The sequence below is a fragment of the Delphinapterus leucas genome, chromosome 6 (genome assembly GCF_059928025.1).
Source record: "Delphinapterus leucas isolate spDelLeu-1000000601 "Yukka" chromosome 6, BTC_Dleu_Yukka2, whole genome shotgun sequence".
NCBI lineage: Eukaryota > Metazoa > Chordata > Mammalia > Artiodactyla > Monodontidae > Delphinapterus > Delphinapterus leucas.
The window spans coordinates 36254331-36272482 of record NC_143134.1 but is presented as its reverse complement, the minus strand read 5'-3'; the positions used below and the strand labels follow the sequence as shown (position 1 = coordinate 36272482).

General features: G+C 39.7%; 1 protein-coding gene across 12 annotated transcripts in view; it reads right to left on the bottom strand.

Annotated features, from left to right (window-relative positions):
* Positions 1 to 6428: 6428 nt before the first annotated feature.
* Positions 6429 to 18152, bottom strand: part of PTPDC1 (protein tyrosine phosphatase domain containing 1) — a 98408-nt gene continuing 86684 nt past the window's right edge. For all 12 annotated transcript variants that reach the window (XM_089912995.1, XM_022564565.2, XM_022564566.2 and 9 more), the window contains one exon: positions 6429 to 16812. In XM_089912995.1, coding sequence (XP_089769121.1) covers positions 16696 to 16812 — 117 coding nt within the window. In that variant the 3' untranslated portion in view covers positions 6429 to 16695. The remainder of the gene's footprint in view (positions 16813 to 18152) is intronic.

Sequence of the window (18152 nt, the reverse complement as noted above, 5' to 3'; positions counted from 1 at the left end):
GTCCTATATAGTTTCCCAGAGAATGGAGATTCTGGTTGCATCCCCAAGTTGTCTTTAACAACTGATGAGCTTAGATGTGATTCCATTTCTAGATTTTGGCAAATATTTAACAGGTTGTTGTGTATGGTAGCATCATGAATTCATAATCTGATTGTCCCTCAGGACAATGCAGGAGGCTAGTGTTCTACTAGCCTCCTGTGCATACCCCTACCATAGTATAATCATACACCTCATATTAGTCTGCTGAGGCTGCCACAACAAAATTCCATAGACTGGGTGAGTTAAACAACAGAAATTTATTTTCTCACAGTTCTAGAGGCTATAAATCTGAGATTAAGTTCTGGCAGGTTGATTCCTGGTGAGGACTCACTTCCTGGTTTGTAGACAGCCAACTTCTCCCTGTGTCCCCACATGGCAGAGAGAAAATTCTGGTATCTCTTCCTTTTCCTATAAGGGCACCAGCCCTTTCATATTAGGGCCCCACATTTATGGCCTCATTTAACCTTTATCGTCTCCTCACAGGCCCTATGTCCAAATAGATACATTGGGAATTAGGGTTTCAATATATGAGTTTTGGGGAGACACAAATGTTTAGTCCATAATACACTTTAAGATTGTCTTTTTAAAACAATAAACTTTTTTTCCAATAAATTTATTTATTTATGGCTGCATTGGGTCTTTGTTGCTGCACGCGGGCTTTCTCTAGTTGCAGCGAGCAGGGGCTACTCTTCATTGTGGTGCATGGGCTTCTCATTGTGGTGGCTTCTCTTGTTGCGGAGCATGGGCTCTAGGCGCACAGGCTTCAGTAGTTGTGGCACCCGGCCTCAGCAGTTGTGGCTCACAGGCTCTAGAGCTCAGGCTCAGTAGTTGTGATGCACGGGCTTAGTTGCTCCGCGGCATGTGGGATCTCCCCAGACCAGGGCTCGAACCCGTGTCTCTTGCATTGGCAGGTGGATTCTTAATCACTGCGCCACCAGGGAAGCCCCTAAAACAATAAACTTTTAAAGAATAGTTTTAGTTTAACACAAAAATTTCAAAGAAACAGTAGAATTCTTGTATATTCCTGACTCAATTTCCCTACTGTTAACATTCTATATCACCATGGTATGTTTGTCACAAGTAAGAAACTAACATTGGTACATTGCTCTTAACTAAACTCAACACTTTACTTGGATTTCACCAATTTTCTCCCAGTGTCCTTTTTCTGTTCCAGAATTCAATCTTGGATATCACAGTCATCATGTCTCCTTAGCTTCCTCTGGGCTGTGAGAGTTTCTCAGATTTTCCTGGTCCTTGATTAACTTGATAGTTTTGAGGAGGACTTGCCAGGTTTTTTGATGAATGTCCCACAGTTTGGGTTTGCCTGATGTTCTACTCATGGTTAGACTGGACTTATGGGTTTTCGGGAGGATGACCACAGAGGTAAAGTGCCTTTCTCCCCATGTCATGCCATGGAAAAATGCTATCAACATGACTTACAGAGGAGAGGGGGAAGATGGTGGAAGAGTAAGACGCGGAGATCACCTTCCTCCCCACAGATACATCAGAAATACATCTACACGTGGAACAACTCCTACAGAACACCTACTGGACTCTGGCAGAAGACCTCAGACCTCCCAAAAGGCAAGAAACTCCCCGTGTACCTGGGTAGGGCCAAAGAAAAAAGAATAGACACAGACAAAAGAATACGGATGGGACCTGCACCAGTGGGAGGGAGCCGTAAAGGAGGAAAGGTTTCCACACACTAGAAGCCCCTTCGCAGGCAGAAACTGCGGGTGGTGGAGCGGGGGAGATTCGGAGCCGCGGAGGAGAGTGCAGCTACAGGGGTGCAGAGGGCAAAGCGGAGAGATTTCTGCACAGAGGATTGGTGGTGTCGACCAGCACTCACCTCACCAGCCCGAGAGGCTTATCTGCTCACCTGCCAGGGTGGGAGGGGCTGGGAGCTGAGGCTCCGGCTTTGGGTTGGAGCACAGGGAGAGGACTGGAGGTGTGAACACAGCCGGAAGGGGTTAGTGCACCACGGCTAGCCGGGAGGGAGTCCGGGAAAAAGTCTGGACCTGCCGAAGAGGCAGGAGACTTTTTCTTTCCTCTTTGTTTCCTGGTGTGCGAGGAGAGGGGGTTAAGAGCGCTGCTTAAAGGAGCTCCAGAGACGGGCGCGAGCCGCGGCTATAAGCGCGGACCCAAGAGACGGGCATGAGATGCTAAGGCTGCTGCTGCAGCCACCAAGAAGCCTGTGTGCGAGCACAGGTCACTATTCACACCCCCCTTCCGGGGAGCCTGTGCAGCCCGCCACTGCCAGGGTCCCGGGATCCAGGGACAACTTCCCCGGGAGAACGCACGGCACGCCTCAGGCTGGTGCAATGTCACGCCGGCCTCTGCGGCTGCAGGCTCACCCCGCACTCCGTGCCCCTCCCTCCCCCAGGCCTGAGTGAGCCAGATCCCCCGAATCAGCGTCTCCTTTAACCCCGTCCTGTCTGAGCGAAGACCAAACGCCCTCCGGCGACCTACACTCAGAAGCAGGGCCAAATCCAAAGCTGAACCCCAGGAGCTGTGCGAACAAAGAAGAGAAAGGGAAATCTCTCCCAGCAGCCTCAGAAGCAGTGGATTAAATCTCCACATTCAACTTGATGTACCCTGCATCTGTGGAATACCTGAAAAGACAACGAATCATCCCAAATTGAGGAGGTGGACTTTGAGAGCAAGATTTATTATTTTTTCCCTTTTCTTCTTTTTGTGAGTATGTATGTGTACGCTTTTGTGTGAGATTTTGTCTGCATAGCTTTGCTTTCACCATTTGTCCTAGGGTTCTACCCGTCCGTTTTTTGTTGTTGTTGTTGTTTTTACTTAAAAAAATTGTTTTTTCTTAATAATTTTTTTATTTTAATAACTTTATTTTATTTTACCTTACCTTATTTTATTTTCCTTTAACCTCTTTCTTTCTACTTTTTCTCCCTTTGATTCTGAGCCGTGTGGATGAAAGGCTCTTGGTGCTGCAGCCAGGAGTCATTGCTATGCCCCTGAGGTGGGAGAGCCAACTTCAGGACACTGGTCAACAAGAGACATCCCAGCTCCATGTAATATCGAATGGAGAAAATCTTCCAGAGATCTCCAACTCAACACCAACACCCAGCTTCACTCACCGACCAGCAAGCTACAGTGCTGGACACCGTATGCCAAACAACTAGCAAGACAGGAACACAACCCTACCCATTAGCAGAGAGGCTGCCTAAAATCATAACAAGTCCACAGGCACCCCAAAACACACCACCAGACATGGACCTGCCCACCAGAAAGACAAGATCCAGCCTCATCCACCAGAACACAGGCACTAGTCCCCTCCACCAGGAAGCCTACACAACCCACTGAAACAACTTTAGCCACTGGGGACAGACACCAAAAACAACGGGAATTACGAACCTGCAGCCTGCAATAAGGAGACCCCATACACAGTAAGATAAGCAAAACGAGAAGACAGAAAAACACACAGAAGATGAAGGAGCAAGATAAAAACCCACCAGACCTAACAAATGAAGAGGAAATAGGCAGTCTACCTGAAAAAGAATTCAGAATAATGATAGTAAAGATGATCCAAAATCTTGGAAATAGACAAAATGCAAGAAACATTTAACAAGGACCTAGAAGAACTAAAGATGAAACAAGCAATGATGAACAACACAATTAATGCAATTAACAATACTCTAGAAGGGATCAATAGCAGAATAACTGAGGCAGAAGAACGGTTAAGTGACCTGGAAGATAAAAGAGTGGAAATAACTACTGCAGAGCAGAATAAAGAAAAAAGAATGAAAAGAACTGAGGACAGTCTCAGAGGCCTCTGGGACAACATTAAATACACCAACGTTCGAATTATAGGGGTTCCAGAAGAAGAAGAGAAAAAGAAAGGGCCTAAGAAGATATTTGAAGAGATTATACTTGAAACTTCCCTAATATGGAAAGCAAATAGTTAATCAAGTCCAGGAAGCACAGAGAGTCCCATACAGGAAAAATATAAGGAGAAACACGCCAAGATACATATTAATCAAACTGTCAAAAATTAAATACAAAGAAAACAGATTAAAAGCAGCAAGGGAAAAACAACAAATAACAGACAAGGGAATCCCCATAAGGTTAACAGCTGATATTTCAGCAGAAAGTCTTCAAGCCAAAAGGGAATGGCAGGACATATTTAAAGTGATGAAGGAGAAAAACCTACATCGATTCCTCTGTCCAGCAAGGATCTCATTCAGATTTGATGGAGAAATTAAAACCTTTACAGACAAGCAAAAGATGAGAGACGTCAGCACCACCAAACCAGCTTTACAACAAATGCTAAAGGAACTTATCCAGGCAAGAAACAGAAGAGAAGGAAAAGACCTATAATAACGAAACCAAAACAATTAAGAAAATGGGAATAGGAACATACATATCGATAATTACCTTAAATGTAAATGGAATAAATGCTCCCACCAAAAGACACAGACTGGCTGAATGGATACAAAAACAAGACCCATATATATGCTGTCTGCGAGAGACCCACTTCAGACCTAGAGACACATACAGACTGAAAATGAGGGGATGGAAAAAGATATTCCATGCAAATGGAAACCAAAAGAAAGCTGGAGTAGGAATTCTCATATCAGTCAAAATAGACTTTAAAATAAAGACTATTAGAAGAGACAAAGAAGGACACTACATAATGATCAAGGGATCCATCCAAGAAGAAGATATAACAATTGTAAATATTTATGCACCCAACATAGAAGCACCTCAATACATAAGGCAAATACTAACAGCCATAAAAGGGGAAACTGACAGTAACACAGTCATAGTAGGGGACTTTATCACCCCACTTTCACCAATGTACAGATCATCCAAAATGAAAATAAATAAGGAAACACAAGCTTTAAATGATACATAAACAAGATGGACTTCATTGATATTTATAGGACATTCCATCCAAAAACAACAGAATACATATTTTTCTCAAGTGCTCATGGAACATTCTCCAGGATAGATCATATCTTGGGTCACAAATCAAGCCTTGGTAAATTTAAGAAAATTGAAATTGTATCAAGTATCTTTTCCGACCACAATGCTATGAGACTAGATATCAATTACAGGAAAAGATCGGTAAAAAATCAAAACACATGGAGGCTAAACAATACACTACTTCATAGCGAAGTGATCACTGAAAAAAACAAAGAGGAAATCAAAAAATACCTAGAAACAAATGACAATGGAGACACGACGACCCAAAGCCTATGGGATGCAGCAAAAGCAGTACTAAGAGGGAAGTTTATAGCAATACAAGCCTACCTTAAGAAACAGGAAACATCTCAAATAAACAACCTAACCTTGCACCTAAAGCAATTACAGAAAGAAGAACCAAAAAAAAATCCCAAAATTAGCAGAAGGAAAGAAATCATAAAGATCAGATCAGAAATAAATGAAAAAGAAATGAAGGAAACGATAGCAAAGATCAATAAAACTAAAAGTGGTTCTTTGAGAAGATAAACAAAATTGATAAAACATTAGCCAGACTCATCAAGGAAAAAAGGGAGAAGACTCAAATCAATAGAATTAGAAATGAAAAAGAAGAAGTAACAATTGACACTGCAGATATACAAAAGATCATGAGAGATTACTACAAGCAACTCTATGCCAATAAAGTGGACTGCCTGGAAGAAATGGACAAATTCTTAGAAATGCACAACGTGCCAGGACTGAATCAGGAAGAAATAGAAAATATGAACAGACCAATCGCAAGCACTGAAATTGAAACTGTGATTAAAAATCTTCTAACAAACAAAAGCCCAGATGGCTTCACAGGCAAATTCTATCAAACATTTAGAGAAGAGCTAACACCTATCCTTCTCAAAGTCTTCCAAAATATAGCAGAGGGAGGAAAACTCCCAAACTCATTCTACGAGGTCACCATCACTCTGACACCAAAACCAGACAAGGATGTCACAAAGAAAGAAAACTACAGTCCAATATCACTGATGAACATAGATGCAAAAATCCTCAACAAAATACTAGCAAACAGAATCCAACAGCACAGTAAAAGGATCATCAACCATGATCAAGTGGGGTTTATTCCAGGAACGCAAGGATTCTTCAATATGCGCAAATCAATCAATGTGATACACAATATTAACAAATTGAAGGAGAAAAACCATATGACAATCTCAATAGTTGCAGAGAAAGCTTTTGACAAAATTCAACACCCATTTATGTTAAAAACCCTGCAGAAAGTAGGCATAGAGGGAACTTTCCCTAACATAATAAAGGCCATATATGACAAACCCACAGCCAACATCATCCTCAATGGTGAAAAACTGAAACCATTTCCACTAAGATCAGGAACAAGACAAGGTTGCCCACTCTCACCACTCTTATTCAACATAGTTTTGGAAGTTTTAGTCACAGCAATCAGGGAAGAAAAGGAAATAAAAGGAATCCAAATCGGAAAAGAGGAAGTAAAGCTGTCACTGTTTGCAGATGGCATGATACTATACATAGAGAATCCTAAAGATGCTACCAGAAAACTACTAGAGCTAATCAATGAATTTGGTAAAGTAGCAGGATACAAAATTAATGCACAGAAATCTCTGGCATTCCTATACACTAATGATGAAAAACCTGAAAGTGAAATCAGGAAAAGACTCCCATTTACCATTGCAACAAAAAGAATAAAATATCTAGGAATAAACCTTCCTAAGGAGACAAAAGAACTGTATGCAGAAAAGTATAAGACACTGATGAAAGAAATTAACAATGATACAAAGAGATGAAGAGATATACCATGTTCTTGGATTGGAAGAATCAACGTTGTGAAAATGACTCTACTACCCAAAGCAATCTACAGATTCAATGCAATCCCCATCAAACTACCAATGGCATTTTTCACAGAACTAGAACAAAAAATTTCACAATTTGCATGGAAACACAAAAGACCCCGAATAGCCAAAGCAATCTTGATAACGAGAAACGGAGCTGGAGGAATCAGGCTCCCTGACTTCAGGCTATACTACAAAGCTAGAGTAATCAAGACAGTATGGTACTGGCACAAAAACAGAAAGATAGATCAATGGAACAGGATAGAAAGCCCAGAGATAAACCCACGCACATATGGTCACCTTATCTTTGATAAAGGAGGCAGGAATGTACAGTGTAGAAAGGACAGCCTCTTCAATAAGTGGTGCTGGGAAAACTGGACAGGTACATGTAAAAGAATGAGATTAGATCAGTCCCTAACACTATTCACAAAAATAAGCTCAAAATGGAGTAAAGACCTAAATGTAAGGCCAGAATCTATGAAACTCTTAGAGGAAAACATAGGCAGAACACTCTATGACATAAATGACAGCAAGATCCTTTTTGACACACCTCGTAGAGAAATGGAAATAAAAACAAAAATAAACAAATGGGACCTAATGAAACTTCAAAGCTTTTGCACAGCAAAGGAAATCATAAAGAAGAGCAAAGGACAACCCTCAGAATGGTAGAAAATATTTGCAAATGAAGCAACTGACAAAGGATTTATCTCCAAAATTTACAAGCAGCTTATGCAGCTCAATAACAAAAAAACAAACAACCCAATCCAAAAATGGGCAGATGACCTAAATAGACATTTCTCCAAAGAAGATATACAGACTGCCAACAAACACATGAAAGAATGCTCAACATCATTAATCATTAGAGAAATGCAAATCAAAACTACAATGAGATTTCATCTCACACCAGTCAGAATGGCCATCATCAAAAAATCTAGAAACAGTAAATGCTGGAGAGGGTGTGGAGCAAAGGGAACACTCTTGCACTGCTGGTGGGAATGTGAATTGGTACAGCCACTATGGAGAACAGTATGGAGGTTCCTTAAAAAACTACAAATAGGGCCTTCCCTGGTGGCGCAGTGGTTGAGTCTGCCTGCCGATGCAGGGGACACGGGTTCGTGCCCCGTTCCGGGAAGATCCAACATGCTGTGGAGCTGCTGTGCCCGTGAGCCATGGCTGCTGAGCCTGCATGTCCGGAGCCTGTGCTCTGCGATGGGAGAGGCCACAACATTGAGAGGCCTGCGTACCGCAAAAACAACAACAACAACAAAACTACAAATAGAACTACCATATGACCCAGCAATCCCACTACTGGGAATATACCCTGAGAAAACCATAATTCAAAAAGAGTCATGTACCATAATGTTCATGGCAGCTCTATTTACAATATCCAGGAGATGGAAACAACCTAAGTGTCCATCATCGGATGAATGGATAAAGAAGATGTGGCACATATATACAATGGAATATTACTCAGCAATAAAAAGAAATGGAATTGAGCTATTTGTAATGAGGTGGATGGACCAAGAGTCTGTCATACAGAGTGAAGTAAGTGAGAAAGAGAAAGACAAATACCATATGCTAACAGATATATATATGGAATTTAAGAAAAAAAATGTCATGAAGAACCTAGGGGTAAGACAGGAATAGAGACACAGACATACTAGAGAGTGGACTTGAGGATATGGGGAGGGGGAAGGGTGAGCTGAGACAAAGTGAGAGAGTGGCATGGACACATATACACTTCCAAACGTAAAATAGATAGCTAGTGGGAAGCAGCCGCATAGCACAGGGAGATCAGCTCGGTGCTTTGTGACCACCTAGAGGGGTGGGATAGGGAGGGTGGGAGGGAGGGAGATGCAAGAGGGAAGAGATATGGGAACATATGTATATGTATAACTGATTCACTTTGTTATAAAGCAGAAAGTAACACACCATTGTAAAGCAATTATACTGCAATAAAGTTGTAAAAAAAAAAAGCAAAAAAACAAAAAAAACTTGACTTACCAGTGATGATATTGACCTTGATTCCCTGGCCAGGACCTGTTTGCCAGTTTTCTCCACTGTAACCTGATACACCTTCCTGTCCCCTTCCATATTGTACTTTCTGTAAGCAACTTACTAAGTGCATCTCACATTTTAGTGGGGAAGAGAAGAGTATCTACCTAAATTAATCTGGAATTCTTCATAGGAGATTTGTCTCATCTCCTCCACTTATCTATTGCTCACTTATTTATATAATTATGGCCTCACAGATATTTTATACTTTTTGTATGGCTCATGCATTGTACAAAAACAAATGGTGGGCTGGATTTGGCCTGACCCCAAGTCTAGGAGACTCCTCAGGAAGGAGTCATGTGAATAATATTCTCTGAGTTATTTTATGTTCATACAAATGTGTGGCCTTTATATATAACAGTTGCATTGCTCGGCAACAAAATCCTTTTTTCCATTTCTTCAAAAAAAAAGGGGGGGGGGCTGTTGGAATTGCATTGAGTCTTTAAATAGCTTAGAAAATAGCTTGACATTTTAACAAGCTACTCATGTATCATTTATCTTCTGGCATGGTGTTGCTTTTGAAAAGTCTGATGTCAGTCTGATTTTACTTCCCTTTTAAATGACTTGATCTTTTTGTCTGATTCTCCAAAGAGGCTTTTCTTTTTCCTTTAAAGTCCAATAATTTTACTAGAATATGTGTCATTGTTGGCCAGTCTGGGTCGATTTTCCCATGTATTGATAAATGGAGTGAACTTTTAGTATATACTTTTAAGTCTTCTTTTACTGAACAATTTTTTTGGTATTACAGTTTATAATTTGTTTTTTTCCATTATTTTGGCTTTCTTTTTTGATATTCCTATTATACTTATGTTGAAGCTTCTTTGACTGTCTTCTGTATCTATCACTTTTCTCAAATCTTTTTAATCTCTGTAAATTTGTTTTCCTCCTTCCCACCTTTGTTTCTCTTGGATTTATTTGCTCCTGTGCTCCATCTAATTTTCAGTTTCTCAAAGCTTTCCTTATTTTTAATTTTCTTGAGTTCATCTGCTTCCTTTCAGAACTTTTTATCCAATCATGTCATTTCTGAGTTTTCCATATTCTAATTTTTTGCTATTCTATCATAGCTTCTATAATCTTAATTTTTGAAGCTCATTTAAATATTAGGTATTTGCAAGCATATTTTTCTGGCATCCTTTCTTTATTCATAGAGATGTTATTCTGCACCTAATCCATTAATCTTTTTTATTCTTTTAATAATTTTATATGGGATTGTTGCTCATTCTATGTGAGATGGGGCAGAACTGCTTCCCTACGTTCATGGTTTCAGGGCTTCTTTCTCTGTGGTTTTTGAAAAGTGATAAAAAAAAAAAAAACAACTCATACTTTCTGTTCCTCTCCCAACTTTTCAAAAGATCTTGTCTTTCCTTTGTCCTCAATTTCTCCCTCCTTGTCAAATTGAATTCTACTTCCAGCAGCATCTCCTTAGTAGGAGTCACAAAGATATTTATGTTAAGAAGTACAGAACAGGTTTTTGTTCTTCTAAATGAATTATTTTAGAAAATTTTCAATTACTGATATATATAAATATCAATAAATACAATACAACTAAGCAAAACCTCTTTGAGGAACTTAATGATTCTTAGGAGAGCAAAGGGGTCCTGAGATAAACCAGTCAGAATTGCTGCAGAGGAGCCAGTGTTTGTTGTGTGCATTTGTGTATGCAGAATCCACTGTCATATGCATGTATGTGTGTACCAGTGACTCTACAGCTTTGCTTTGTCACACAGTGTCTCAGTTGCTGAGAATGGAATGCTGAAGTCCCAACCCTAATTGTGGCTTTGTCTATTTCTCCTTTCAGCTCTATCAGGTTTTGCTTCATGTAACTGGACGCTCTGATGGTTGGTGTGTACGTATTCAGGATTGTGTGTCCCTGGTGGGTTGATCCTTTTATCATTGTGTAATGTTTCTGTAATTTTCTTTGCTCCAAAGTCTACTTTATCAGATACTAATATAACCATTCTGTTTTCTTAAAAATAGTGTATGCTATAACCTATCTATAACATTGTATTTTAATGTTTCTGGCAGACAGGATTTATTAATCATTTTTATCCACTTGGCCAATCTGTCTTTTAATTGGTGCATTTAGACCATCTGAATTTAGGTAATTGTCAGAACTTAAGTCAGTCATTTTATTATTTCTTTTCTTGCTTTGTGTTCCTCATTCTTGTTTCTTTTCTTTCCTGTTGTATTTATTTGAATATTAAAAAAAAGTCCATCTTGATTATAGTTTGTGAGAGTATCACTTTGCATAGTTTTCCTAGTGCTTACTGTAGGTATTACATATGTAACTTGGCACAGTCTACTGGCACGGATACTTTACTACTTTGAATGAAGTGGAGAAATATTACTTCCATTATGCCCCTATACACTCCACTCTCTTGTTTTTAAATATAATTGCCCTAGCTATTTTTTCTATATACACAGACATCAGGGCTCTCCCCTCCTTTCCTCTACCCCCTTCCCTTTCTTTTACCCTCATTTATTGAATCCCTTTTATGTGCCCAGTGTTACACTAGGAGTAGCAGTTCTATGGATGAAAAGAATATCAACAAATCCAGCATCCTATGTTTAAGTCCTGTGAGACAGAGATGCATGTGAACACACACGTGAGAGAAGAGGAAACACAAATGTCCCCAAACATGTAATAACACACTGGAACACTATCTCCATCAACTAGATCTGGCAAAAGTCAAGCATTCATCAGACAGTACTAAGTGTTGACAAGGATGCAGAGCAATGGGAGCTCTCATTCATGGCCGCTGGGAGTGTAAACAGGTACAAACATTTTTAGAAATGCTTTGTTATTGCATAGGAAACTGGACATGTGCATACCTTAAAGCCCATAAATTCCACTCTGAGCTACACAGGCTAGAGAAGGCTAGAGAAACTTGCGTGTGTGCACTCATGTGTTTATATTAATGTACAAATATAAACCACCAAGTGTCTATCACAAGTCAAAGGGATAAATGGTGGTATACCAATGAATATTGAATGAAATACCACTCAGCAGATAACACACAGATCACACATCAACACGCATGAATATGAGCATGTTGAGCAAAAAAAAAAGCAAGTCACAGGAAAATGCATACTGCATTCTTCAGTTTACATGAAGTTTTTAACCAAGCAATGTGTTATTTGAAGTAAAACTATAAACACACACAAGGTACACTGTAAGCACTGAGGAGGAGCAGAGATTTTGCTTTCTCCTGTGCTCCAGCTGAGCAGTCAGCTCAGGCTGCTGTAACAAAATACTACAGATGGGTGGATTAAACAACAGACATTTATTTTCCCACAATTCTGGAGGCTGGAGGTCCAAGATGAAAGTATCAGCAGCGTGGGTTCCCCAGTGACCTCTCCTTGGCTTGAAGATGGCCATATACTCTGTGTCCTCATATCTTCTCTTTGTGCATGTCTGTGTCCTGATCTTTTCTTCTAAGGACAGCAGTCAGATTGGATTAGGGCCCACACATATGGACCTCCTTTTAACTTAATCACCCCTTAAAAGGCCCTATCTCCAAACACAGTCACATTCTGAGGTACTGGGGATTAGGACTTCAACATATGAATTTTAGGACATAATTCAGCCTACAACACCTCCCCACCTCCTTGGTCGTCAGGTAGTTGAACTTTTACACTTAACAAAGAGTTAATTAGAACATATTCTGTTTGAAGGGATCAGAGCTGAGTTTTGAAGGACATTCAGAATTAACTGAATAACAAGTGTTGAGAATTAGTCTTCCAGCATTGTATAGAAAGAGTGCAAGTGTGGACTGAAGGGGGTAGCGAGGTGGCATACAATGCAGAACTCAGGGTGCTGATGGAAGGAGAAGATAGCATGGACAAGTGACGTGGCAGATATAGACATGCACTAGACTTGGCTCCTGATGGCGGGATGAATGATGGAATGATTCCTGGGTGTCCCCAGCATCAGCAGAGTGCAAGCACAGAGTAGCACAAATCAACTGCTGAAAGAATAGGAGTTTCATATTAGTCTCTTCCAATTGTATTGGAACTCTAATGTGAGCATACAAGATTTTCTTAGAAAATAATTATCATCTAAACTTTGCTAAAATAATTCAGAAAATGTCACCTACCAGTCCCAGGTACATTAAATTTAGTATTTGGTTGAACCATATGAAATGGCCCATATTTGATAATCCTTGACTTGCAGAAATGGCCATTCAATATGGTTCAACCTGATTCAACGTCTGAGTAGTCTTGTTTTAAGAGGAGAAAGAAAATGATAAAGCAATTCACTAAATCAAAACCAAGGAGTATTTGAAGACTGTAATCAAATTGTCATGTAAGTAGGAAAGTATTCTAGAAACATAACTTCTCTCCCAAAGAGGCAATTTTAAAACATGTTTTCATTTGCCTCCCAGAGGCAATCTTAAAACTTTTCATTCTTAAAACATCTTTTCATCAAAAAAGCCAGGAGGCAAGAGCGTAACAACCTTCTATTGTGATATAAATTGCAGTGGATGTATGAAACTTCTTTTGAGTGCAAAAGGTTTTATGATATTAAAGTCTTATTGGGACATTATTTTTAGTGACTGGATATTTTAATTGATGGCTTAGAACGAAGGTTTGCCACGGCTCCACTATTGAATGGCTCCATTGTGATTACTTATAAATCAGTTTTATTGTCAGCGTTGGGCTAATCAGAGATCAGCTCATGCTTAAAAGCATAACTAAAAAATAATGCACCACTGTGTAACAGGATTTGTTGAATTTTTCTCCTGCCATTTTATCTGTAAATAATTTTCAACACCTAACAATGAAAAAGGCTCCTTTGGTAAGGTGCTAATCTTGGGCCACATTCATAAAAATAAAAAGCACCAAAGGGAATGTGGTTCTTGGTTCACTTGCACTAAAAATATATCAATACTTATTAATTTTGAACAATAAAGATCCTATGAGTAAGCTATCACTTTTAAACAACTACCCAAATTATTTGGGGGCCTTCAGATATCAAGAACTTGGGGCATGCACTGTCTACAACATAGCATCTCTGGAAATTTTTTTAGACCTCTAGAGAACAGCCAGATATAGCACTCAAGCATATGAGTAAGTGTCCTCCACTTAAGAGAAAATAGAGATACTTTCTCTCTATTGAAGTATGATATATGGTTATTTTCATGGAATCCAGAGTGATGAAAGCACATACTCTTTCTCAGATGGAAATGGGAAGCTGGCTGAAGCTATGAAAAAGTAGATCAGCATAGCATTTCTGAGTTATGCAAATAGATGAAGCAATCTCTAAAACAGCAGCACTTCATCTCAAAGAGCATCAGCAAATTCTCTGAAATAGGAAAATACTAAAAAGTGTGATATGCTAGAGATTTTATATATATATATATGCACACACGTGTGTGTGTGCATATATATATAAAACAGTAACAGAGTGAGCTCAGTCTTTTTCAGAGGACAAAAAATGTGGGATATTTTTGCTGCAGTTATGGATAATGTGATGTTCTATAATGCCATCGTGGAGTCAAGCGCTGAAAGGGCCTCAAGAGGGAGGTGAGCATGGTTCAAAGTCAGTCAGAGGGGAATTCTTTCATCAGCCAAGTGTGAAAAATACTTCTCTCTTGGTCTTGTAAGAGAAGTAAGCAAGACAATGCATGTGCTCAGCCATGGTAGTTAAGTTCTGAATGTGTGCGCTTTTGGCCCTTTCCACTCTGCTGACCTAAATTTTGCAGCCCTGTAACTTCTTCCAGTAAGTAGATTTCTATCCTCCGGGCTACAAAGAACTCCCCACCAGTTCAAACACAGGAAGGCAGGAATCTTGCTGACCTTGAGATTTTCCTCACACATTCCTCTTAGAACCCTCGTATCTGCCAGCCTCCATCCCTTTGTCATTCTGAACCGACAGGATGGGGACTGATTAGAGCCTGGCTAGCTGACTATTCAGCCTGTAACTCAGGCTGCCCATCAGGATACTCTAATCACAAAGCCACATCTTTATCATCAGGACCTCAAGAGCACCAAGCTGAAGAACTACAAGATGAAGGTTATGGGGTTTTTTCCCCCACTTTTATTCAAATTAATACAAAAACTGTATACAGTCTAATTAATTTCTCCCACCATCTCTCTTTTTCAGGCTGGTGCACTTAGATTTTAGACATGCACTGCTGCGGTCACATCATGGCTGTGCAGGATCTATCCTCTAATTTGAAACGACCATTTCAGACACACAAGCCAAAAGCCACTTGTCAAATAAGCCATGGGTGGTGCCTGCCCACGTGAGACTGAGATGAGGATAAACACCTTTTTAGGTAAAAAACATATTTTTATAATGTACCTTTGGATAAACGTAATTGTTTTCTCCCCTTCTTTCCCAGATCAGGCACTTGAAAATAAGAAATTTCAGGAATGGGCAATCCAGTTCATTAAAATTCACTGGATTTGATTTCCTAAAAAATTCAAACAGCGTGGCATTTGGCATTTGCCACTAGAGTTAGTAAGACCGATAATGACTAAAATATTTTTGATGTGCTAGAGCTTGATTCAGAAATGCACAAGTTGGAGAAATTTCATTTGTTCTGTCTTTAAGATTAAGTAGTAGCTTTAGTTAGAAACTGGTTTAATATCACTTTAATTGGGAAGAACTACTATCTGTTCTGTGGCTTGGCCTCTCGTGCCCCACATATTCATTTAAATAATATTTAATGGCTTCAATTGCTGATAGTTTTGTTTATAAGGAACTAAAATAGTTTGAGCAATTACTTCCTCTTATCCAAATGAATGCAACCTACGTTGAGTCAAATTCAGTTTAAAAGTCTTAATTCTCATAGAAGTAAAGCAGCCAAAGATAGGGCCCTGAGGCATCTGGGTTTATGGAACGATAGACTCAGGAGGTGTGGGCTGGTGCTCGAGCTATCACAACATCGGCATGAACAGAACTGCCTCCGGGGAGAGGCTATGGCTAGGGTGCCCGCCCCTGTAAGACAGTTCTTTCTGCTGGAGTCCTGTAGCTTCCCATACTGCCTGTCACTGATCTCACTTTCTCTGTAAAGATGCTGCTCAGCTTAGCAACAGCCCAGGGGAGTGGGAATAAGGTTTGATGTGTTGAGAACTGCTCCTTCTGCCTGTGACAGCAGAGGTCAGTGAGGTTGTCTGGAAGCCTGACAAAGAGCAAGTCTATTTCCTACAGTAATAAGTCCCAAACACTGCACTGTCAATCCTTTAACGTAAAACTAAATCACTCTGAAAAATAATATATTTGAGATCCTTTGCCACACTTATAAAAAGAAAAAACAAATTCAAACAAATATTAAAAAATCCTTTAAAAATGTTGAGTCAATTGCCTTCTTATTAACAAATATAAAATCGTTTAAGACACTTGGTGACTTCCTTAGGTCCTGTATTGGGGAATAGACACACAGTGAAGTTTTACTACTAAAATTATCTATTTGGTAAAAACTCTAGGAAGAGTTCCATCAATAAGATAATTGTTTTGGAAAGAAGAGTTAAAACTTTTTCCAAAATGTCAAAAAGAATAAGGATGTAAACACCACATTCTTAAAATATCAATACAATATTAATCCAGTTAAATAAATAAAAGAAGTGGCACCAACTTTATGGCAATTTTTCAACACAAAAATGTAACTCAAGGATATTTTAAAATAAATAATTGCTCCAAACAGGAACAAGCATTCTTAGCACAAACCAAGAGCATCTGAAATAAAAGTGCTATGAGACGAAGCAGTTCCACATTTCAGCTTGTTCAGCTATGAGCAGAAATGCCATCTAGATCTTCAGGTCTGAAATATTCACGAGGGGAAAGTCAGCTTCACTAAATAGCAGGCTTAGGGCCGTCTTTTGTCATTTTTCTTTTTTCTTCCAGTGTGTGCTTAAATATTTTCTTCAGGGTGTTGTAAACTATTGGTCCATTTTCAGAATCAAAATTAACCTGGTAACAAAGAAAATTTATATTCAGGATACTATAACAAGAATTTTAACCAGTCTTTATTTTGGGAGAAAAGAAAGGGGGTGGAGAAAAAAACAAAGACTTATAAACAAAATTATATACAATTAAAAAGCAAACACAATGCATTTCACACACTAGTTTTAATTAAAATACTATATTAGAACTGCCAATCATGTCAATACCAAATTTATGAATGAAAACTAAAAAAATTAAATCTAGTGCCTGGATATGTACAGTACTCATGAAGCAAGTCAACAGTGAGTGTGATGGGGGTTTTGAATGCAGAGACTAATCATGGATGGTATAAGGGAAAGGTCTCCTTATTAAAACAATGCACACCAGCTTAACTGTTGGACTGAGGTGACCTGAGTGGGGAGCCTAGCTTTCCACCTGTCAGTAATTATAGCCTCAGGTCATACCTAATCTTTCTGTAAAATGAAGACCACAAGATCCACCTCCTTAGGATTTCTCTGAGTACTAAATATGAGGCTCTAACACATGCTTGGCACATGTAAATACCTCCATAAAGTTAATTTCCTTTCCCATTGGTAGGAAGGCACCACATATACATATTTGGATTTTTTACCCAAGTTCACCGTATTGCAGGGTTAGGTTAGTGATGTTAGGACAGAGAACCAGAGCAATCACCACACCTCCACCCCACTCCCATCACCAAAGCAATGTGTGACTCCTTAGGAAAGGATCAGGATCACTTGGCCAGTGATCCCTTCCCTCCTGGAGAGAGAGAGTGAAGGCTGTTCCCTTATGAAGGGCTGGGAAGAGTCTGAGATTTCACCCTGATAACACACCTTATAGATGCTAGCAGAAGACAGGAGATTGCTGGGTCAGAGACAAACAACTTTATGACTGAAGGCAGCACACGCTCTGTAATCACATGGGTTCCCTTGCCCTCCAACCCCCCTGGGGATGATGCAGAGGGGCACAGGTGGAGTCTGCATCACAGCTGAGGAACTCCATGCTTAGGCAATCCCCCATGTTTGATGAGGGAGCTGTGGCAAGACTACTAAGCTTTGGCCTGAAGGAAACATGATCTTTGTTACATAGGAAGCAGATGCTACACAGATTTCCTTGAAGAGCTAGCCTGGAATAGAAGCTATCAGGGCCTTTGCTCCTAAGATTGTGCACAAGGGGAGAGACCCAAGGACGGTATTCTAATATTTTTACAGACAGATTTGGGACAACTGGTATATTTAACTTTTCATTAGTATCCCCCTAAAAGGTCAACAGAAGTTGTAAAGAATTCCTACCTCTTTCAGAGAGACCAGTATTCAGGATTTTTTCCAGTTAAATTCATAAACTTA